The sequence below is a fragment of the Sus scrofa genome, chromosome 9, assembly GCF_054392235.1.
Source record: "Sus scrofa isolate SSC_HxYL_T2T_F1_AM1 chromosome 9, Sscrofa_HxYL_maternal_Yorkshire_Landrace_v2.0, whole genome shotgun sequence".
Taxonomy (NCBI): domain Eukaryota; kingdom Metazoa; phylum Chordata; class Mammalia; order Artiodactyla; family Suidae; genus Sus; species Sus scrofa.
The window spans coordinates 103,362,533-103,386,770 of NC_139391.1; the positions used below are offsets into that span (position 1 = coordinate 103,362,533).

Sequence of the window (24,238 nt, forward strand, 5' to 3'; positions counted from 1 at the left end):
TCTCTTTCTGATGGGGGTCAAGATGGTTTTTCCAACATTTATACGACAGTTAATGTTTATACTCTCAGAAAATCTATTCAAATCTTAAAATTCTCTACCAAATAGGGTAGCAATCAGCTCAGAGCACATCCACACCAGCAAAATGAAATTAATGTTCCAAGGAGCACCCGCTGTATTTGATCATGTTCTAACAGGACAGTGAAAGATTTCCATAGCACATGTTGTTTTCCTTAAAGCATTTCCAAATAGAAAATTTTGTGTCAATCATCAAAGAAAAACATTCCTTCACTCATAGGCCACTGAGGATCATATAAATATCTTTGCATCTACTTCCAAAGGGTGACCACTACTGACACCCCTGGCAAAATATTTTATTTGTGAGGAACTCTCACAAGACTTCCTGGTATTTTCAGTGTGAGCTTGGTAGACATGCAAAAACATTTGTGGATGTGGGGATGCAGTATTTTAAAAACACGCTGCTTTGACTAAACTTGATCAGCTTCAGCTGATATTTGGGAATGTTTCTGTGCTTCTTTAGCACTTCACTTGGCCACTAGGGACTCTTCAATCCCTTCCCTTATTCAGGTCTCGTGTTTAAGTATTAAGTCCAAAGGAATAGTTTTCTCAACACTTAATAGCCCTTTCCAAATAAACTGGAATGAAAATTTGTTTTGTTTTTGCTCCAAGTTTTGATGTTTATATAGCAGGACAGCTCAAGGAGTTTATTCTATTGTAATTCAGGAACCATTTTTTTTTTTTTTTTGAATCATAAGTATTCATGTAGGCAGCAAAGATCAAACATTTATATCATAGTTAATTGGTCTATGGACAAATCATTCATCATGGTCCCTATCAGATAATATTTATTAAACAGCTGCATGAAGTCTTACAATAACTCTTACTAATTGATGAAAACTATGTGGTTACCTTGCTGTACTAATATGTCTTTTTTGGATATATTATTTATTCTATACATTGCCACCAGAATTATGTGGTGAATTTTTGTTTATAGGCTCATTTTTAGCAGCTGAAAGTCAAGTGGGATAAATATAGATGCATTAACTTCAGAGGGTACTTTTTAATTAAGGAAAAATACTATGTGAATACTGCTAATTTGTAGTTAACAGCATAAGATATATTTCCATGAAATTAAAACACAAGAATAAGTAAAATTACCAAGTTGTTTGAGGTTATATGTTACAAAGATACAGATGCTTATTAAAATAAGAGGAAAAATACTAATATTAACTAATATTAATATTATTTAGATTCTTTACATCTTGATAAGGCCTGTCTTAGTTCAGGCCACTATAACATAATACCATAGATTGGGTGGATTCCAAAAAAACAGAGATATATTTCTCATAGGTCTGAGGCTGGGAATCCAATATCAAGGTACCAGCAGGTTTGATATCTGGAGAAGGTCTGATTCCTTGTTCATAGATGGCTAAGTTTCCCGTATGTACTCATATGGTAGAATAAGCAAGGGAGCTCTGCAGGGTCTCTTTTATAAGGGTAATTATCCCATTTCTGAGGGCTCAGCCCTTACAACCTAATCATTTACCAAAGGCCTAATCATTTACCATAATATTAGTTAATATTAGTGTTTTGCCTCTTATTTTAATAAGCATTTGTAACTTTGTCACATATAACCTCCTAATACGTAGAACAACATACCAATTTGAGAAAGACACATTCAGTTTATAGTAAGGCCTAGTGAAATGTTATATATATTCTGTACAATACTGCATTTTTCTTAATGTACAGTAATTCTTTGTATTCCTATAATTTTTGTAATTTTAAGAGGTTTTAGTTTCCAATTCCTAATTAGAAACTGTTAAATAATCCAAATTATTTAATCCAAATCCCAAATTTTTATCTGTTACAGCTTATATGAACTTTTCATGAATATTCAGTGACTTAAGTTCATTAATAAATCTTATTTTTTAATTTATTTTTATTTTCCATTTTTTTCATTTATAATGATTTTTATTTGTTCCACTATAGCTGGTTTACAGTATCTCTCAATTGTCTCCTGTACAGCCAGGTGACCCAGTTACACATACATGCATACATTCTTTTTTTCTCACATTATCATGCTCCATCATAAGTGACTAGATAGAGTTTCCAGTGCTACACAGCAAAATCTCATTGCTTATCTGTTCAAAAGGCAATAGTTTGCATCTATTACCCCAGACTCCCAGCCTATCCCCCCGCTTCCTCCTGGCAACCATAAGTCTATTCTCCAAGTTCATGCATTTCTTTTCTGTGGAAAAGTTCATTTGTGCCATATATTAGATTGCAGGTATAAGTGATATCATATGGTATTTGTCTTTCTCTTTCTGACTTGCTTCACTTAGTATGAGTCTCTAGTTCCATCCATGTTGCTGCAAATGGCATTATTTTGTTCATTTTCATAGAAGATATACAGATGGCCAACAAGCACATGAAAAAATGCTCAACATCACTGATTATTAGAGAAATGCAAATCAAAACTACCATGAGGTACCACCTCACACCATTCAGAATGGCCATCATTAATAAGTCCACAAATAACAAATGCTGGAGAGGGTGTGAAGAAAAGGGAACCCTCCTACACTGTCAGTGGGAATATAAATTGGTACAACCACTATGGAAAACAGTATGAAGGTACCTTAGAAAACTATACTTAGAACTACCATATGACCAAGCAATTCCATCTCGGGCATATATTGGACAAAACTTTCCTTGAAAAAGACACATGCAACCTCATGTTCATTGCAGCACTATTCACAATAGCCAAGACATGGAAACAACCTAAATGCCCATCAACAAATGACTGGATTAAGAAGATGTGGTATATATTCATAAATTTTAAAATGTACTAATGAAAGTTTAGAAAAAAAAATTATTTAACATAATTGTTCAAATTAAGATTTTATGATTGCTACCTTTTAAAGTGAAAGATTCCTTAATTAAACCTCGCTAGAACCTCCTCAATTGAGGTGCAAAATTAGTATAATTCCTTGACAATGAAATTTTAGTGCATCAGTCAGCAGTGAAACATTTTCCTCAATATTTTTATACAGGTAGTCTTTTCTTTGATATAGGATTTTTGTTATATAGATATTTCTTTTCACAAAGACTTCTAAAATTTGAAAACTTTACTCTCAAATTAGAAAAATACCTTCTTTTAGCCTTTAAATTTCATTTCCTCTTAATACTTTCTGATGATCAAATGGTTGCTTACAATTACTGAATTTAAGATATTGATTTCCTAATAATTGTGATAATATTTGTTTACTTTAATAATTTCCTTTATGAAAGCAGTGCAATTAAAATTGTTTTTGAGTTTAAGTCTCTATGTATTTTTTCAGATTTTAACTGTCATGAGTTATTTCTATGAGTGTCATTTAAAAAAACTTATAAAAAAATTACTTTGAAAAGCCACTCCTGTCTAACACACTCCAAAAATGATACCCAATACTTAATGTTACACCGAACTGTAGGCACAATGCTTCACTCTCTTACCTCCACACAGTCAGTTCTAAAATGTGAAGCTACCTTCACATAGTAAACAGCCCTCCTAACCTGCTTCCACATTAAGAAATTCCATCAAAATGGCCAAATTCCTAATCATGTCTGGATATATTCTTTTTTTTTTTTTTTTCATTATTGTTTACGTTAGCATCTGGAAATCATACTAGAGTCCGAGGACCAGAGTGTGTTAATCTTTGATGGGCTCATCCTTGACCCAGGTACTAAATGAGATGTGATAGGCCCATACTTAGCTAAAGGTGGTCCTGATTAATACTGGGACTCATCAAGACTGGGTTCTTTGATTACAAGTCACAGTACCAAAGTAATACTGAGGAGAATGAATCAATAATACAAAAATAAAACATACAAAATAACTAGGAAAGTGAGAGAGTTGTATGACCCAAAACAGATCATGAAGTTCATGAGATTAGTGGAAGTGTTTTTGCTCTGACTGCCCTAACTTCGACCTTCCTCCCATTGTCAGTATTCTGAGTCCTGACTGAGGTCACAAGTTTGCTGCTCAGGAGCTTGTGTCCAAGAAGTAGGGGAATAAAAAATTTTCTTCTTAAAATGTTAAGCTAATGAATTGATATATTATGGTGTACATGTGTTTTTGTCTTCTTTCACATCATAGTTTTATAATTGGATATGCTATATGTCAGTATAAACTTGACCTTTTACCTGGTTTAGAGTTGTCAGGCTTTAAAGACTTCCACACATATACTCAGTTTCCTCACATCATTTAACAGTTGACTCAAATCATCAGAAAAATAGCTTAGCAGCATTTGTAGTTCCTCAGAACCTACAGAATCCGTCTTATTTTCTATTTCACCAAAAAACTTTAGGCACTATTAACATCATAATGAACTTGATTAAACAGCATCAACTTTTTCTATACAAGTAATTTCTCTGAGTTCAAAATTTTTGTTCTCCCTGAATCAATGTATATTATCAATATCAATATATACTAATTTTCTAAGTCATCAACTATCAATGACCATTTTTGGGTCAGTCTCTGGCCATTGTCTCATGTCTATTTGAATTTAATTTAGGATATTTTTCTGCTGCATTTCTATTCCCTAAAGTAGATACTCGAGAAATAAAAAGAATAAAAATAAAAAGCTGAAAAAGTTATTAAAAGAGCAATTTTTGGAAATCCACACATACACCATATTCTAAAGGTTGGGATGGTCATTAATTAATCCTCCTTTTTTTTCATTAAACTTTACAAATAACTCCAAACTTAGGCTCTACTTAGTCTGTATGGAATTCAATGAAATAAAGCTCTCAGCCACATAAGGTAGTAATTATTTGTAGGAAAGAAAGAAATTTAAAACAAACTAGAAGAGCTACTTTAAAAGAATTTACACTGCTAAATATGGAACACATTTTTTTCTCTCTTTTATTTTGTTTTTTAATTTATTTTTTATTGTTATTTCTCTCAACACACTTTTTTATTTTACTGTATAGCATGGGGACCCAGTTACACATACATGTATACATAATTTTTTCTCCCATTGTCGTGCTCTGTTGTAAGTATCTAGACATAGTTCTCAGTGCTACACAGCAGGATCTCATTGTTATTCATTCCAAAAGCAATAGTTTGCATCCATTAACCCCAAGCCCAATCCCTCCCACTCCCTCCCCCTCCCCCTGAGAATCCACAAGTCTGTTCTCTAGGTCCATGATTTTCTTTTCTGTGGAAAGGTTCATTTGTGTGTTATATTAGATACCACATATGAGTGATATCATATGGTATTTGTCTTTTATAGACATCCCTAGCCTCTGAAGGCATGTCTGATTCTGACCTCTCCTTTGGAGAAATGATACATCGAATTCCAGAATGGATGAATCAAAGGCATTTATTCAATTCGCAAATTATCCTAGAGGGTATCAACTTGAGTTTTATCCTGAGGCATCTTGAATAATCATTTAGGTTATAAAGGTAACTGGGGAGTTTACATGGAAATACAAACATGTTCATGCATGTTTTAGAAGGTATATAATTTTAGTTTCTCCAGAATGTTTTTAGTTATATTTTGTGCAAGTCAGTAGAACAAAGGTAAAAGAGAGAGTTCAAGTTAAAAAGTAATTTTGTACTTTTTAAAATCTTACTGAGATTTTCAGGATATTCATGAAGCACTGCAGCTGGACTAGGAAAAAGCAAGAAATAAATCTACCTCGGAACTATTTTTTTAATGCCAACAAGTTGATTAAGAAGAAAAATGTAATGTATTAGCTTAGAATATGTTTACCATTTTAGAGGAAAACGATGGTTACTACCATCACTAACTTTTATGTATTTAAGCAAACTAATTTTGGTAATAACTATATAGCCATTTCAGAAATATCATATATTCAGCTTGTAAAAGTTATAGTAACATATAGAAGTAAAATCAAGAATAATCAGTGTTTGAATGAAAGGAAAATTGGAACGGAGATAGTAATAGTGAGAAGTTAATATTTAAAGAAATAACTCTGCTCTCTAGAGCAATATTAATTTTCTTTTTCTTACTTTTTCTTATGGCCAACCTTAAAACACAGTACTAAAGTTTCCCAACTTGGTCACTATCTTACTTATAGATGCTTTTCAATTTCTAATGTAAGAAAAGTGATTTAAAGAAATATATATGAAATACTTAAACATTAATATAGATATTTTACTTTTAATTATGTATTTATTTTTCAGCTGTACCCATAGCACCTGGAAGTTCCTGGGCTATGGATCAAACCCATGCCATAGTTAGGTCCTATGCCACAGCTGCAGCAATGCTAAATCCTTAATCCTCTGTGCCACATGGGAACTTCTTAAGAGAGATATTTTATATCTAATATTAATAAATGAATAGACAGATTCAAGAAATTTAAATATTATTAAATTACACTTTTCCAAAGATAAAGGCAAGCTAGAATATTCTGTTTATAAGCAGAAAAATTACATGGTTGCGTCCATCATGATAACTCCTCCTTTAGGCTGAGTGAGCTAGTGATGATGATAAATTGAATTTTTTACTCCATTCAATTATTATAAAAACTTGTGACATAAAACAATGCAAATGAACCCTAAGAAGTATATGACAGATTGAAAGACTTTCTTTAAATTTATATTGTTTTACCAATAGCTCACAGTACTATGAATGACACAGATGTCCCTATGGAAACAACTGAATGCATTCAAGGTCAAGGAGAGGGTTACCGGGGAACCATCAATACCATTTGGAATGGAATTCCATGTCAGCGTTGGGATTCCCAGTATCCTCACCAGCATGACATAACTCCTGAAAATTTCAAGTGCAAGTGAGTAAATTAGGCAAATATTATATATTTCAGCAAGCCCTGGGGGAAATGAGGCAGAGTGTTTGCTTTTTCCTAATTTCTGTGTTAGGGATCTTTAAACTTTAGTGTGGCTAGGGAAAAATTAAAAGGCAGATTCATCCACCCAGGGAGTCTGACTCCTCAGGTTTGAAATTTGAACTTCAAATAATACATTTTAATAAACTCTCTTGGTGATTCTCAATCAGATGGTTGATGTACCGACCATGCTTTGGGAAACACATCCCTATGTTTTTTATCACAGCTTTGTTTTTGCAGGTCTATTAAATAAACTGATTAATGGTAATGATAACCAGGTAAGTTTCAAACTAGTGCCTTCTTAAATTTTCATATTAACTTTAGGATAGATTTTAAGTCACTTTAATTTCACTTAACATTATAAGCTGGTGAGGTTTTAGCCTTGAAAAAATAATTTTTAAAATTTTAAATGAATGTTTATCATTATTTCTGGATTTTCTTCAAAAGGGGGAAGGTAAAACAACTGTTTAGATGAACTAAGCCAAAGAAACTGCCCTTGAATATCAATAATATAGTTGTTATGTGCTTATCCATGACTGCTTTTCTTCACTACTTGACTTTTGTTGGACAGACAGCCACAATGCCATGTGTTTTTAAATTGTCCACCTTGTTATGGGGAACATAAAATGATTGCTTTTAAAATTTATAACACACGTGTCATTCATAGTGGCTTTGCTGAAATAGCACCTATAAATAACATATATTGGCTTTATGTAATTGGCTTTTAATAAGAGAGCTTAGCATTTCAAGATGGAGAACTATGAGCACTAGTTGGTCCATCCACTGAGAAGGGATATATTTTATGGGTTTTATTTTATTTAAAAAACTAGCCTATTCAGAGTTATATGCTTAGATAGTAAATATTCATCTATTATACTTTTAAAATTATCTTATAATAACAAATTTAGAGTTGCCACACTTGGTTTATTTCTCTCATTTTCTCTCTATTTTTGATCCAAGTGTTTCACACTTCAGAAATAAATATCTAAGTAAGAGAGGAGAGAAAATGAGGAAAGAATAGTAAGAGAGACAAAGGAGACAGTGTCAGAGCCGTGCACATCTTTTGTTAACTTCTAAAGACCAGTAATACTCAAGTAAGAGATTGGGTACATGCAATACCCAAATTAAACTTATCTGTAAGAAAAAGAGAATAAATATAGAAATTGAATCCACACATTCTGCAATTGAGAATGATCAAAAATTTAGCTGTTATATGCTACTGGAGTTTAAGCCACCCCTTTCTTAATTTTGCGATTTGTTCAAGAAAACCAAACATGAATATGAAAAAACTAAAAAGTGATCTGTGTTATAAAACTGACAAAATCAAATGCAATATTTTGTTCAGAGGACTGATGCATTTGCTGTTTGTGATCTAGCAGAGAACAGATTATATTGGCCAAGTGTTTCTGGTTGTATTAAACACTGTTAGTCCCAATACTGAGACTCCTTGCAAATGACGATCTTTAAAAGTCTGTAACTGAACAATACTGTCTGTGATGTACATGAATCATATAATCATTAACTTGTTCCAATAATTGTAAACAATTCTTTGTCAAGTGAAGGCAAAGAAGTTAGAAAAGAAAATTTGTACAAACCTTGACTCTCATTCCTTCTTAATCTAGATTAATGAGGTGCTTCTAGATACAGATTATAAAAGTCATTCTAAACTAAGCTTTTTTTGATAGCCTTAGATCTCTGTTCAATTATCTTGCCTTAAATTAACAACTTAAAATAAATTAACAAAACAATCATTTGTCTAAAATTACAAAGTTGTGTAAACTGTATGTAAAATTAAATGTACATATATTGTACTGACATAATTTTTTAAAACCTAAGTATAAATTGGTTAAAGGAAAGAAAATATTTTCTTCATCTTTCTAGTTAATAATTTTATCTTTTTATAAGAAGGGCAAAGGCTTAAATATGGTTTATATATGAATATTTGCTATACAATGACCTTATCTATTGGCATTCACTGTTCTCATAACCTTAAATAAAACAGTTTGTGTCAGGACATATTTTGGCTAAACTATTACTTGATGATTTTATAACAAAACTCAAGCTGCTTCTTTAAAAACTCTCGGTTTCTAATGGCCAATTTGGGTATTATTAAAATTGTAGTATTTTTAATTGGGCATAAGTGAAATAAATAATGTACCATCCAATAGACTGAATATTAATTTCCTTAAATTAACTTGGTTGGAGTTCCCGTCGTGGTGCAGTGGTTAACGAATCCGACTAGGAACCATGATGTTGTGGGTTCGATCCCTGGCCTTACACAGTGGGTTAAGGATCCAGTGGTACCGTGAGCTGTGGTGTGGGTCACAGACGCGTCTCGGATCCCATGTTACTGTGGCTCTGGTGCAGGCCAGCGGCTACAGCTCTGATTTGACCCCTAGCCTGGGAACCTCCATTTGCCGCAGGAGCGGCCCTAGAAAAGGCAAAAAGACAAAAAAAAAAAAAAAAAAAATTATTAGCTTGGGATCTGTGAAATGAAAGTATATGCCTCACATTAGAGACCATTACCAGGGGAGCAAATCATAAATGCCACATTTTATTTTATGTGAACCTTGTATTAAGGTAAAATCCTTTACTAACAGATAATATTAGTTTAGGCTTTTTCCTTATTTAGAACTCTTAATATTTAATTATATTATACATGTACTATATTGACAACTTTTTCTGTATTTAGGTTTTCTATATTTTAATTAAGGCTTAATTTTATAGAAATATTTATAAAGATTTCAGGTAACTTCTATAAATCAAGAAAGAACTACTTTGCAATTAAAATAAATCTATGCAGTGAATTAAATCAAAGATATACAGAATTTAAGGAAGAAATATCTATCACTTTTTTGTGGAAAATAATTGAATAAATGGAACTTCATTTTTAAACAAGAGTAGTTAATGGCTACTAATTATAATAGACTTTCTTCTACAAAGAGTGATACATGTTGTTTCCCATTATTTATGGGTCATGAAAACATAATAAATAACAGAGCAGTTTCTAAAAATTTAACAGTTCAGAGTCCACATCTTGAGAATGAGTAAGAAGAATGAAGTAGTATTATTACTTTCTTCTGTGAAGCACTAGTGTTTGTGTGAAACTCCAAGACTTTGAAGAAAAAGACTTCTGACATCCGACAGCATTTATTTCAGTAATGTGGGTAGTATCAGTTGTGTACACTGAATTCTAAATTGTTATAACTTTCCTAAATCTAAGACATAGGGCTCTATTTATAGAATGCATACATTCTGGGATTCTAGAAATATAATAACACTGACTTCACCAGTGTAAGAACTCTGGCGATTTACATTAACATGCTTATTCTCAATAGGGACCTAAGAGAAAATTATTGCCGAAATCCAGATGGGGCTGAGTCACCATGGTGTTTCACCACTGATCCAAACATCCGAGTTGGCTACTGCTCCCAAATTCCAAAATGTGACGTGTCAAGTGGACAAGGTAATAGCTGACATTTTGCAGTGTGGGCATGATTAAATTTTGTGGAAATGCCTAAAGGGAGTACACATTTTACAGCAGCAGAACTATTTCTTGATTCAATGTTTTTGCTGGTTAGCAAACAAAATCAAGGCTGAAGTTGGATTTCTTTTACGTATTAATCTGTTCAATGGTTCTTTATTTATTTGAGTGTATGCTAGTGCCTGGGACAGTTTTAGGCACTGGGAATATACCAGTAAACAAAACGAAATTCTCGGACCGCATGGATCTAATGTTCAGCAAACAAAAAATAAGCAAAATTAAAATGGAGGTAGGAATAGTAAGTTAGTATAAATGCTAGAGAGATCAATATCCCAGAATTACAGGGAGGAGAATGTGGCTATTTTATATTTTAATAGTTTGAGAAGATCTTATGTATTAAGATAATATTTAAGGAGGACTTGAAAGAAGTGAGGGAGAAGCATGTGCCATGTGCACATATTTGTAAAGAGCATTCTAGGTAGAGGAAACTGCAAATGAAAATGGCAAGAGATGGGAGAGTGCTTTAAAAGTTAAAGAAATAGCACACCATTACAGCTGGTACAAAATAACAAGAGATGAGTTTAGAGAGCAATTGGGCTAAAACTGCACAGACATTGGAAGGATTTACATTTCCATTCTGAAAGAGAAGAAACTCTGTTGTGTAGTTCTGAGAAGGGAAATTCAATGATCTGACTTAAATTTTAACTGTATGACTCTGACTACATTATGAAAAATAGCCAGAACTTCTGACAAGGGCCAAAAGAGGGGAATCAAATTATTATTTCAGTAATTCAGGCAAGAGATGAGAGTGATGTGGACTAAGGTGTTAGCAGTAGATGATATGTAGCAATAGGATTTGGGATAAATCCCCATTGTACTGGAAAATATAGACAAGGTGAAAAATAATTGTTACAGGGAGCACTGGTTGAGAAAAGTCACATTGAAGTAGGCTTTAAACATCGTTTGTCAAAAATTAATAATAATGTTGGGCTCTGGGCATTTATTGGTATATAATGAATTGGAAGTTATGATTTTTAAATAATTATATTCTCTCACATAAATATGATTATGATGGTCATGGCCATGGTCAGTCCTAAATCATTCTAAAAAGTCCAAGCCAAATTTAAGCTCCATTTCATAGATTTATTGCCCTATACATATTACTTCCATCCCCCGACTTTCTCCTCAGTGCCGTTTTTTGTGAACTACTCTGAATACAGTTGAGAGGGAAGAAGGGATGAATCCCTTTTCAGTCAATTTCACTCTTCTTGGGAGATTTTAAAGGTCAGTTGGAAATAAAGTTAAAACCAATGATTAAGGAAAGTTTAGTACCAGCTGGATCTTCTTTGTTCCTGCCTTATCCATTTAAACAATTACTGATAATTTCTGGCTGATAGATAAACTACCTAATTCCACCTAAGCTAATTTGTAAACTTATTGTGATATTAATAAATAGATGAACATATTTTTCTGATACCAAACAAATTTATTCTAAGTTTTTCCTAGAAGCGTAAACATATAACTCTACTAAGGAAAAACCTTGAAAAACAGGAGTGATTAGAGATAAAAAATCCTATTAGATATTAAAATATCTTATAAATAGTTTATAATTAAAAAATATAGTTCCAACACATGAGTAAATTGACAATTAGAACAAAACACAGAATACAAAAATAGATTCCTTACTGAGATTTATTACACTTAAAATGTGTTTTTTCACTGGGTAAAAAATAAACTTTTAAAACAGAATGATGATCCATAAAGTAACCATTTCTAAAAATAATAAAATTAAATCCATGCCTTGCACCATACCCAAAAATAAATTCCAAATGGATACATGATATGAATGTAAAAAGGGAAACTATAAAGATGCTAGAAGTAAAATTGGAAGAATGCCTTTATAACTTAGATGTGGTGGAATGCTTTCTAATTAACACTCCAAATCTAATGGCAGTAAAGGAAAAAAAAAGATATATCACATCAAAAACTTGCCATGGTAAAAAACTTAAACAAACCTGTAATATTTAAATTCAAAAGACTTGATAAATTTGAAAGTAAATTTTAAAATGCCTATCACAGATAAAGAGAAAACTTTTTAATATATAAAAACCATGAAGCTGAAAAATACAGGACCAAAAAATTAAATAATGGAAAAAAGATATAAACAGAAAGATTTCTTTAAAAATAAATAAAAATTACCTTAAACATATAAAAATTATGCTTAAATTCATATATAATATGACAAACATAAAATATATAAGTATTGAGATTTCTCATAATATGAGACTATTTCTCATATATAAATTCACAAAAACTCAAAAGTTTGACAGCACTGTCTTTTGGTAAAGCTGTATGGGGAAATTAAATCTCACACCTTGCCCTTGGGTGTCCAAAATGGTAAAATCCTTATGGAACAGAATATTACAATAATTAAATTTCATATGCACTGACCTTTTGGCCGAACAATATACTATCTAAATATGCAGCTCCAACAAAACATGTGCACAAGTTTTTTATTGTAGCATTTTCTACAATAGCAAAACAATCCACACCTACTCTGGCAAAGTCACACAATGGAATACTATGGATTTGCAGAAGGAATGATAAAAACTTCCATGAAATAACATGAAGTGATTTTCAGGTATATTATTAAAGAAAAAGCAAAACACTAAAATATATATTTGGTATTCTATTAATTATAAATAAAAGGATTTACTACTAGTAATAAAGAATGGGTTGTAATAATACATGTGTGCAATATATATACAAATTATATATTTATATATATTTGTACATATATAGATATAATTTTGCCAAAAGATAAAAAAAGAGCCATAAATAAGAAACTAATGAAATTTGTTATTTGTAATGGCAGGTAGTGTATAGAAATATAATGACACAGTAACAAAAGAGAAAATGAGAATACTCTGAGTACACATTTTCATATACTTTTGACTCCTAACCATTATTTGTGTTTTAAATGTTCAAAATATAACCTCAAAAAAGACAGGAAAAAAACACAGAAATGTGCATATCTGTATATCAAATAGATACCATTACTATGAAGAAGGAAAAAAATTACAGATAATTTTAAAACAGTTTTCTGACTGTATATAGCCTCCCTGGAATACCTTTAAAGCTAGATAACTGCAAATACCTTTTGAACTTTCAAGTGTAAGTTTGCTGTTAATATTAGGATATCTCAGCTTTGAAATTATTTTGTGTGCATTGTAGATTTGAGAAAATGAGCAAACATACTACTGTTACCAGGAATCAAGACTCTCACTATGGGAGAAAGGAAATATACAAAAGAAATGAAGAAGAGGAAGAATGCTAGTGCTAGACTGGAGTTTGAGGGATCAGTTATTCATGAACACACACACACACACACACACACACATAGACACACACACACACACTCACAATGCCTAACTCCACCGAATGAAAGGGACTAGACAATGGCTCCTTGGTGAAGTTGAAGGTTCCAAGACTAACAAGAAAAATACTTAGCGAGGCTTGAATATATTTTGCCAGGAAGTTGGAAGTTAATAAGTGCTCAGAAACTCGTGTCTTCCTCTCAAAAACCCACAACCCAGATGTAATCATGAGGAAAACATCAGACATACCCAATTGATGGATATTTTACAAAATACTCTACCAATTGTCCTCGAAACTGTCGAAATCATCAAAAAAGAATGTTTGAGAAACTGTTACAACTAGAAGAGCTTAGAAAACATGACAATTAAATGAAAAGTGGTATCAAGTAGGATCCTAGAATAGAGAAAATATACTGGGTAAAAACTAAGAATATTTAAACAAAATATGGCCTGCAGTTAATAAAAATGCATCATTATGGTTAATAGTTGTGACAAATCTATCATACTAATATATGATATTAAAAGCAGGGGAAACTGTGTGGTATATTACAACTCTCTCTACCAACTTATACCTCTTCTGCAAATTAAAAACTTTTCTAAAACAAAAAGATTGCTGATAGAAAAAAATACCTAGTTTTTAGCTCATATTTAAACAAAAAATAAGTAGTGATAAATAGGATCTCTTTCTCTAATACAGAAAACAACGATGTAAAAACAAAAATGTATAAAAGAATAGTACCAATATATTGCATTACACAATTATTTCTTCGGTAAGAACTTTTCTAAAGAATTTACTACCTAGCGGTGAAAGGTATAGAAAAAAATAACATTGTCAGAGGAAAATATTCTAACCTTAGTATTCTGTATGTGCATAAGAATTGATTTTACAGGAGTTCCCACTGTGGCTCAGCTGAAAGGAATCTGACTAGTAGACATGAGGACACAGGTTTGATCTCTGGCCTCAGTGGGTTAAGGGTCTGGTGTTGTCATGAACTGTGGTGTAGTTTGCAGACATGGCTTGGATCTGGCGTTGCTGTGGCTGTGGCGTAGGCCAGTGGCTACAGCTCTGATTTGATCCCTAGCCTGGACTTCCATTTGCTGCAGGTGCGGCCCTAAAAAAAAGACCAAAAAAAAAAAAAAAAAAGGAACTGATTTTACAAATTTAGACTTTCTGAAAATAATTTTATTGTGTATGATAATGATTACTATATTTTCTGTATTAAATTCTATCTTATTTGAGGAGTTTTGGAGGATTTTTTTTTTTTTTTTTTGGCTTTTTAGGGCCAAATCTGCAGTATATGGAGGTTCCCAGGCTAGAGGTTGAATCACAGCTGTAGCCTATAGCTGCTGGCCTACACCTCAGCCACAGAAATGCAGGATCCAAGCTGAATCTGTAACCTACACCACAGCTCATGGCAAGACCAGATCCTTAACCCACTGAGCGAGGCCATGGATTAAAGCTGCCTCCTCATGGGTACTAGTCAGATTTGTTTCCACTGAGCCATGGTCGGAGCTCCTGAGATTTTATATTTAAGTTCGAACTTATGGATACCAAAACATAACTACTGAGTATACTTATTATATTTCTTTTTGATTAAATTAACTAACTCCTGGATAAATTAATAAATCAATCCTTTAAAAATTTTATTAGGATGTGTACCTATTAATTATTCTAATCACATAGCATATTTAAAACTAGTGATAATATACTATGGTTTGCCAAGTTTAAAACAGAATAATCTTAATGTTGATATACCTTTATAGATAACATTTTGTAACCAAAACTATATTTTTTAATTCATATAAAAATAAAATGTTAGTTACTGTTAAAAATACAATACTATTTTAAAATATGGAATAAAGTTTCTTTTCAAATATAGAACTACAGCTCACAAATTTGGAGGAACAACATATTTTCAAAATTAAGAATATGGAAATTTCTATCAATGGATAATAGAACACAAATTGCTCAGTTGAAAAAAACTGAAAAAATGTGGTTCCCATTGTGGCTCAGTGGTAATGAACCCAACTAGTATTCACAAGGATGTGGGTTTGATTCCCGGCCTAGCTCAGTGGATTAAGAATCTGGTGTTGCCATGAGCTGTGGTGTAGGTCGAAGACACAGCTTGGATCCTGCGTTGCTGTGGCTGTGGTATAGACAGGCAGCTGTAGCTCTGATTCCACCCCTAGCCTGGGAATTTCCATATGCCATGAATATGGCCCTAAAAAAAAGCAAAGAAAAAAATAAAAAATAAAACCATATAGGACATGATAAAAGACAAAAGAACCATTTTTAACATGGCTTCTACTGGCTAAATTTGGAACAAGTTGAGCACCAAAACAGAAATAGATCATATATCAGGTTGAATAAAGAGAATCCATTTTTCCTATTTACATTAATACTTCTACTACTAGTACTACTATGCTATTACTACCACCACCACCACTACCACTACTAGCGATAGTAATACTTAATAGAAGGAGTAAGAGAGATGGAAAAACCCTTCCACAGAAAAGAAAGTCATGGGCTTGGAGAATAGATTTGTGGTTGCCCCGGGGGAGATGGGGGGTGGGAGGGATTGAGAGTTTGAGGTTAATGGATGCAAACTATTGCTTTAGGAATGGATTAACAATGAGATCCTGCTGTGTAGCACTGAGAACTATGTCTAGATACTTACAACAGAGCATGACAATGGGAGAAAAAATTATGTATACATGTATGTGAAACTGGGTCTCCATGTACAGTGGGAAAAAAAAGTGTGTTGGGGAAATAACAATAAAAAATAAATTAAAAAAAAAACAATAAAGAAAGAAATAAAGAAAGCTTTTTAATTTTTTAAAGAGCCAGCATAGTAATAACTGATTAACGAAAAATTAATCAAAGTATGCCTAAGCTATCTTGTGAAAATTTGTTTCAGAATAGAATGCTGTCAGTCTCAAAGTCCTCAATGATTTTTTTTTTACTTTTTGTTATTATGAAGATAAGTTTTTCCTCTATACCACTTAACCACATTATCAAACTCATCACTAATAATGGAACAAAGTAACATCATGAGTCACATGAAATGATACTGTAAAAAGGACAAAATATCACCTATACAATACTTCTGCAGTTAACATGATTTTGTTCATGAGAAAATAAAGAGATAAAATGAAATTAAAGAGCATTTGGAAAAGAGCTGGCTTGGACAACTCAGAATGTTCATACTATAAAAGACAAAAATCAAAACACAAAAATTGTGATGGACATATGGATGCTCATTATATCATTCTTGTGACTTTCCTGTGATATAAAATTTTTCAGTAGAAAATATTGGGAAAAATACATATATACATTTATCACTCACAAAATTCTCATTTCTTTAGTGTCCCTAAGAGCCACTCGTTTATTTTTTTGAATTTTTTGAATTTATAATTTGATGCATTTACTTTCCTTTTAATAAACATTTTGGCTAAAAATAAACATACTTTATTTAAGATAGTTATGCCTCTTTGTACAGATTTCAGTGCTTTGTTTTAATTTTTATGTTTATTTTCATGAATTCATATGCTTGTAAATAATGTTTCTGTTCTATACTACCTAGTATTCATTAGTCTTCTTTTCATGTATTCTATGTTTAGATTGTTATCGTGGGAATGGCAAAAATTACATGGGCAATCTATCCAAAACACGATCTGGACTAACATGCTCGATGTGGGACAAGAACATGGAAGATTTACACCGGTGTGTAAATTTCCTTTTTTTAATATATAGCATGTAGTGATAGCATCAGATAGGTGTACTGAGGTCCATTGCTATTTCTTTCTATTCCTTTATATATCACAGTAAGCTAATAAAAACATTAGATTGATTGTTCTGTGCAACTCAGTTTAAGATTCTATGTAGCAAACATTTAAATAAAAAATTTAAACCAGCACAGACTTACTGAGCACTTACTATGTGTTCTACTCTGTAATAGGTGTCTTGGGAACATTAACAAAAAGGAGACATAAATTTTGGAGGAGGATGTGGTCATACTGAGAATTAGTTACATAACTTGATAAGACAGTGTATAATCAAATGTTAAATCTGGTATTTCAAAGAACACTATATATTCTCTTAATTATTAATATTCATAAAATTAATAAGCAGCTATCTTCATATAAATATATACCTTAAAAATACACTGAACAACTAAAATCTGATTGAGATAGTAGAGTTTTATACTGACACACAAAATTTTTCCATAATTAAAGGGATGGATATATAATTGAAAAAAAACCCCAGAGAATTAGAGATTTCAATATTGGACATTTATTTAAAAAGTAGTTATCTTCCACTTTACCTCAGCTATAGTTCTAGTGTGTTTGAAATTACAAAATATGAGATGTAGTTATGACATAGAGCAGATTTTTAATAAATCTCAGAAAATATGCACTAGATGAAAAGAAAAAAAGTTATATCATTTAATCAAGTACCTACAACACGGTTGCTTTATATGGGTTGGTATCTTCTTTGACCATCATAATCCTATATGGAAGATATTTCTATATGTGTGAATAAGAATTTAAGGATCCAGAAAGGTTGAGTCATTGTGTCCCTACTTGCACTTTAGCTTCAAAGTCCTTATCCTCTTTAAAAATTTACTCACAAGTGAATGTTGTTTTTCAATTAATTTACTTCACAAAAATAATTGTTCTAAAACAGCACTCTCTTAACATAAATATATAATTCACATACGTAAGCCACAGTTGTTTCAAGTAGCCATACTTAAAGAAATAAAAATAAATTATTGTTAATGTTTTTATTAATCCAGTGTTTCTAAAGCTTTTTCATTTCAATATGTAGTCATTATATAATTATCATTTTTTATATTAAAGCTTCAAAAATTGGAATATACTGATAACTATAGTACCTTTCAATTTGGACCAGCCACATATCAATTTCTCTGCAGCCACATGTGGCTTGTAGCCACTGTGTTGAATGCTATAGCTCTATGTCTTCCAAGTTAAGCAGAATTCTTCTATCATAGATCTCACTCTCTAGTATGGAATGCCAGAAAACAGCAAATGCCAATACCATATTAAAAAATCCATGGCAAAAACATTTGGGAGTTCCCGTCATGGCTCAGTGGAAATGAATCTGACTAGGAACCATGAGGTTGTGGGTTTGATCCCTGGCCTCACTCAGTGGGTTAAGGATCTGTCATTGCCATGAGCTGTGGTGTAGGTCGCAAATGTGACTTGGTTCTGGGCTTGCTGTGGCTCTGGTGTAGGCCGGCAGCAACAGCTCCGATTAACCCCTAGCCTGGGCACCTCCATATGCTGTGGGTACAGCCCTAAAAAGACAAAAGACAAAAAATAATAATAATTTGGATAAGATTGAAACAGAGTATAACTAGCTATTGTCCACAGAGAAGACATTCTCTAGTGGTAATACCATAGAGGGTCCTGTAAGCTATGATTAAGAAGTTTGGATTCTATCCTGAGCATTAAAGGGAATTCACTAAAGAATTTTAAGCAAGAAAAGTCCTGATTAAAATTAAATGTTGATTTCAACACTGATGTTTTTAAAAGCACTTTTAGAAATATAGCAGGATGGATCTAGGTCTTCACAAATTCATGAGAGACAACTGTACCATCTCTGCCTTCTGTGATTCCACATTAGAAGGTTGACAGTTTTATGTTGGAAGTAGTTATACCACAGAAGTCAGCAAGGCCAACAAATAAGGACTCCCCCACCCCCATACATGCTTCAGAATGCTAGTTAAATATTCACTGGCATAATGCTGGAAATATGCGACATATTTATTCAAGGGCTGCAATGATTATAACTCTTAATTCATTGAGTTTAGGTTTGCCTTTGGACACAGTTCAAAGTCATTTGGAAACAATTTGTAGGATATTGATGAATGATTAAGTTGCATGGTACCATTTTGGTTTAAGAATAAATTACGACTAAGTAAGGAGGTAGTACAGTGTGGTGATTCTGAACACTGACTCTGGAAAGAGCCATGTGTTAAAACACCAGTTCTACAGCTTAAAAGCTATGTGGCCCCAAGCAAATTAATTGTCCTCTGTGGATTTCAATTTCCTCAAACACAAACTTACATAATCTTAGAGCCTATCTCATCAGGTTTTGGTCTAAGGTCATATATGTAAGTTACATACAATAGAATCTGGCACAAAGTATTATATGTGTTTGCTATTGTACTGATCCAAAAAATGAACTTGAATTTGGAAAGATGTCCAAGTTTCTATGTTAAAGCTCTTCCCAGGTTTTAAAAATGACACATTAATTACATTCAAGAGTGGTGGTAATTAATACTCCAAAACAAATCTAGTTAGAATGTATACTTTTCATGACACGGTCAGGATGGCCACATAGAATTTGACTTCATTAACTTTACTGAGGTAAATATAAATGCTGATGTTATATGAGTGGGCCTGGTCTTATAAAATAATATATGGTATTTTTACATTTCTTTTGTGATAAATTTAGTTAAAATGTAAAATGAGAAAGGCTAAAGTGTTAGTTATCTCACAAAATAATATTATGTAATATATGTCTGGTGAACTTAATAATTTTATTAGCACATTATTATTAAATTTTTGGTGTGTCTTCTTGTACTTTATCAAAGTAATGTTGCTAGTGATGCTCCTTTACAGGTTTCTGAAACATAAAAAAAAAAATTTTTGCTATAGCTTGTATTTTCCATGCATTTTGAAATTTAGCTCTTTGTCACTTCTTTTTTGGTAATGTTTCTCCATTTCTATGTACAGGGATATTGTTACCTTGCCAGTATAATTATCAAATAAAAACAATGTCATAAAATCTTTTATCATTTTATCTATGCTGATTATTCAGCCTTGTTCCTGAATTAAAGAATGTGTTTCCAAACTGCAAGAACAACAACAAAATAAGTCTCAAACAAAATAACCGAAATTCACAGCAGGTAGCTTATGTTGCATCTATAATGAAAGTTATGTGTTAGTATTATACCTTCTTGGTGACATTTTGTTTCTCTTGGACAAGATGAGCATCTTGTGATGTCCTGTTTGTTGTTTATGCAGGCATATCTTCTGGGAACCAGATGCTAGTAAGCTGAATAAGAATTACTGCCGGAATCCCGATGATGATGCCCATGGTCCTTGGTGTTACACAGGGAATCCTCTTATTCCTTGGGATTATTGCCCTATTTCTCGTTGTAAGTACATTTTGAGATCTTTTTTTCCAGGTGAATTATTTTAAATATACTGCCTCTCCTCTAAAATGTTATCTTAATCAGAGGTGAAAATAATACAGGAGGGCTAGAGTTGATCCCTAAATAAGAATGCAATGCAGACAGCAACACACATACACATATTTATCTCCTCTAGACCAGGAGATATTTTGCTGACCTTTTAAAAGAGATTTTCCTCTCTCAGAAGTTAACTATTTGGAATCCAGAAGCAATAAATTGCTATGGTTCTTACTGAGCTAGAAAGACCTCCTTATCCCCACTGCCAGTTTTTACTGCTTAGCCTCTGAATGTAGCAGAGCTCTTAGTCAAGTCCCCAGTCCACTAACAGACCCACAAACAGAGCAGAGATAGTGGTGCTTCCATTTTATTCTCAGTTTTTTAAGCCAAGACTAAGGAGCCTAAAACACTCCATCCATTTCTCTGAGTCCAAGATGATTTTGTTAAAAAGTTATTAGCACAGAGAGTAAAAGATAGATGTAAAATATATAATACATTATATATTTCATACAAAAGAGCTTCTATATAGCAGCTAAAAAAAGATGAGATGACTCAGGAGAAAAATGAAGAAAATGAATCTTCAGGAATAAACATAATTAATGAATAAACATTAAAAACATGAGAAAATATAAGGATTATAACAAAAATATAAGGTATAAGAAATCATTTCCACCTATTAGATTGGCAAATAAGAAAATGATTGGTAATGTACAATATTAGTGAGAACCTGGATAATCAGGCCTCTCAATACTGTGCTGCTTTGTGTACTGGAAAATCTGTATGGAAGTCAGTTTGGGAAAAACGTATCAAGATTTTCAACCTCTGCACTGAAGACATTTTGTACTGGATTAGATCTTTGTTATGGGAGGCTGTCCTGTGAATTAAGAGAAGTTTGGTAGTGTTCCTGGCTTCTACCCACTAGATGTCAATAGTACCAACCTCTTCCTCTGATCATGACAATCAAAATTATCTCCAGACATTGCCAAGCGAGGAGGAGGGCAAAGCCACCCCCACTGAGAACTGTTAATGTCAAGTAATATATATTGAGATGGAAATATATCCTCCATATGTTATTGAGGAAAAGAGATTTATAAAGCTCTGTTAGTAGCAAGAGACCATTTTACTATACTATGTTATCTCGTATCTGTTTATATAAAACATGTTTAAACACAAAATTAAACTGCCTTCTTGTTTAAAGAGGACATAGTTTTGTATGTTCAATAAGAATCCTGTTTTAAGAATGTTTTTACTTTTGAGACAAGACAATAGCAGGTAATTGAAAATAGCAGCAAAAAATCTCTTTAAAAAGAGATTAGATTGAAGAAATGATGTTTGCTCTAAAACATAAAACAAGCACAAGTCTATATTTTCCATAATCTATGTTAAAGAGATAATTTTTCACCTTAAATAGAAACACTAGTCATGTTTCATGAAATTTTGGCAAAAAAGCAAACTTTTAAAACATATTAATAAAGCATATCTATAATTAAAATTTGGAATTTCCCAACCTATTTTAATAAAGAAATGTTCTATAACAGTAAAAAAATATATTTTCAAAGAAACAGTATTTCATATTTAATTTCATCAGCTTAAATCATAGCCTTTAAAATTAATCAGTGTTTTATTAATGTTCCTCTACTTATCCCAAATTAGGGTTCCATAGGTCCTGAAAATGTTCTTTTATAGAAGATATCTTTTAAGTTTTAATACTAAAATAAACAAACAAACAAACCAGCTTTCCGAACTTCTCTGATGCACACACAAAAAGCTTTTTTTTTAATGGTGAAAGGATTATTTTGTCTAAATAGTAGTTTTATTGCATGGTAACTTTTGGTGAATTTTCTACGATTAAGGATAATGGAGGCTAAGAGATTGTACAGTGACTTTGTAAGAAGTAAAAATATCGATAACAGGGACTATTGCTTTCCCTACAGAATTCCAGATTTTTAAAAATCACACTAGCTGAATTTTAGCACTAGATGTAGTTAAGAGTAAAATGTTCCTAGAGAATCTCAGGGAACTGAGATTTGGTTTATAAACCTAACTGAAACAAGACTCTAATAATTTAAAAGTTTTTAACACATACTGTCAACTAAAATTTTTAAACTAAAAGTTAGTAATGTGCCATTGAAAGACTTCAGAGTATTTAATGAAATGCTACTTCAGATAACTCATTTTTATTTCAATGTATTCTGAACATTAATTAATTTCAATAAATATTTTTACACTGTCATTTCTCTAATTAATATTTATAGCCATGATTTCTATATATTTTCTCAGGGCTAATAAAATTTATCTTTAGAAGATTTGGGTTCTTATTTATTTAACTGTAGAGAGCTGTATAAATCATTTTCACACTATACATCTGTATTACAAAACATGTAAACGTTTATATTTCCCTCTTCAAAAAATGCTTACAAAATAATATGTAATATATTCATATGATTATCAAAATGCAAAAATAAAACTTTAGAAATGCCTATGTTTGTCTAATACATACCCACTAAGTTATATTAGAGAAAATCCTTAAGTATTAACCACTGAGAGTATGTTTTAGAGTTTAAAGTCTAACTTCCTGGGTAAGAATTTTAGTTTTATCACTTTAAGTACCTTGGGTAAATTACTTCCATCTCAGTTCGTATTTAATTGTTCATTTACTAACAGTTTTAAATTGAGCTCCTATTGTGTGCAAAGCCGTATATATCATGATATGTAAAGAAGATATAAACAATGTTTCCTATGTTCAAATAGTTTTCAGTGCAGAGAGGAGACATTTACATAATATTGCAAATACAGTCATTTAAGTACATATATATTAATATTAATATATATAATGAGAAAGGAAACACAGATTTTGCCCTGGAGACATAATATGCTGTCCATAAAGTTTCGAACTTTTGTTGAAACTTTAAGACTCTATTAAAAGAAAGCTTTCTTTATGCTTTCAGTAAGAGTGCATGTTTGGTTTTGAGGCCATTAAATATACACACACATACAAACACTCTTCCATAGGAAAAATTTCTATCATTGACATGTTTTCCTTCTTGAAAATTAAGTTGAATTAAAATAAAGTAAGATTTGTATCATGTAGTTGTTCAAATTTGGGTACTATGATGGATATAGTGAGGAAAAAGTAAAAGGAGTGAAAAGAGTATTTTATGGTAAAATGGAAAAAGCCTAGAAAGCAGTTTCTCAAAGTTTTGCTCAATACATGCAACAGAAGATACTACAGTGTTTTTTAAAAATTCATAATCTAGCCAACAATCCAGAATCTTTAGAAATCTGAC

The 24,238-nt window shown here is 32.0% G+C and overlaps 1 protein-coding gene and 1 long non-coding RNA gene across 13 annotated transcripts in view; one reads left to right on the plus strand and one right to left on the minus strand.

The window, feature by feature from the left end:
- Positions 1-24,238, minus strand: part of LOC110255496 (uncharacterized) — a 714,189-nt gene that overhangs the window by 98,641 nt on the left and 591,310 nt on the right. The gene's annotated exons all lie outside the window — the stretch shown is intronic.
- Positions 1-24,238, plus strand: part of HGF (hepatocyte growth factor) — a 75,653-nt gene that overhangs the window by 36,646 nt on the left and 14,769 nt on the right. For all 12 annotated transcript variants that reach the window (XM_003130222.6, XM_084977310.1, XM_084977314.1 and 9 more), the window contains 4 exons: positions 6,642-6,816; positions 10,209-10,336; positions 17,353-17,455; positions 20,785-20,918. In XM_003130222.6, coding sequence (XP_003130270.1) covers positions 6,642-6,816; positions 10,209-10,336; positions 17,353-17,455; positions 20,785-20,918 — 540 coding nt within the window. The remainder of the gene's footprint in view (positions 1-6,641; positions 6,817-10,208; positions 10,337-17,352; positions 17,456-20,784; positions 20,919-24,238) is intronic.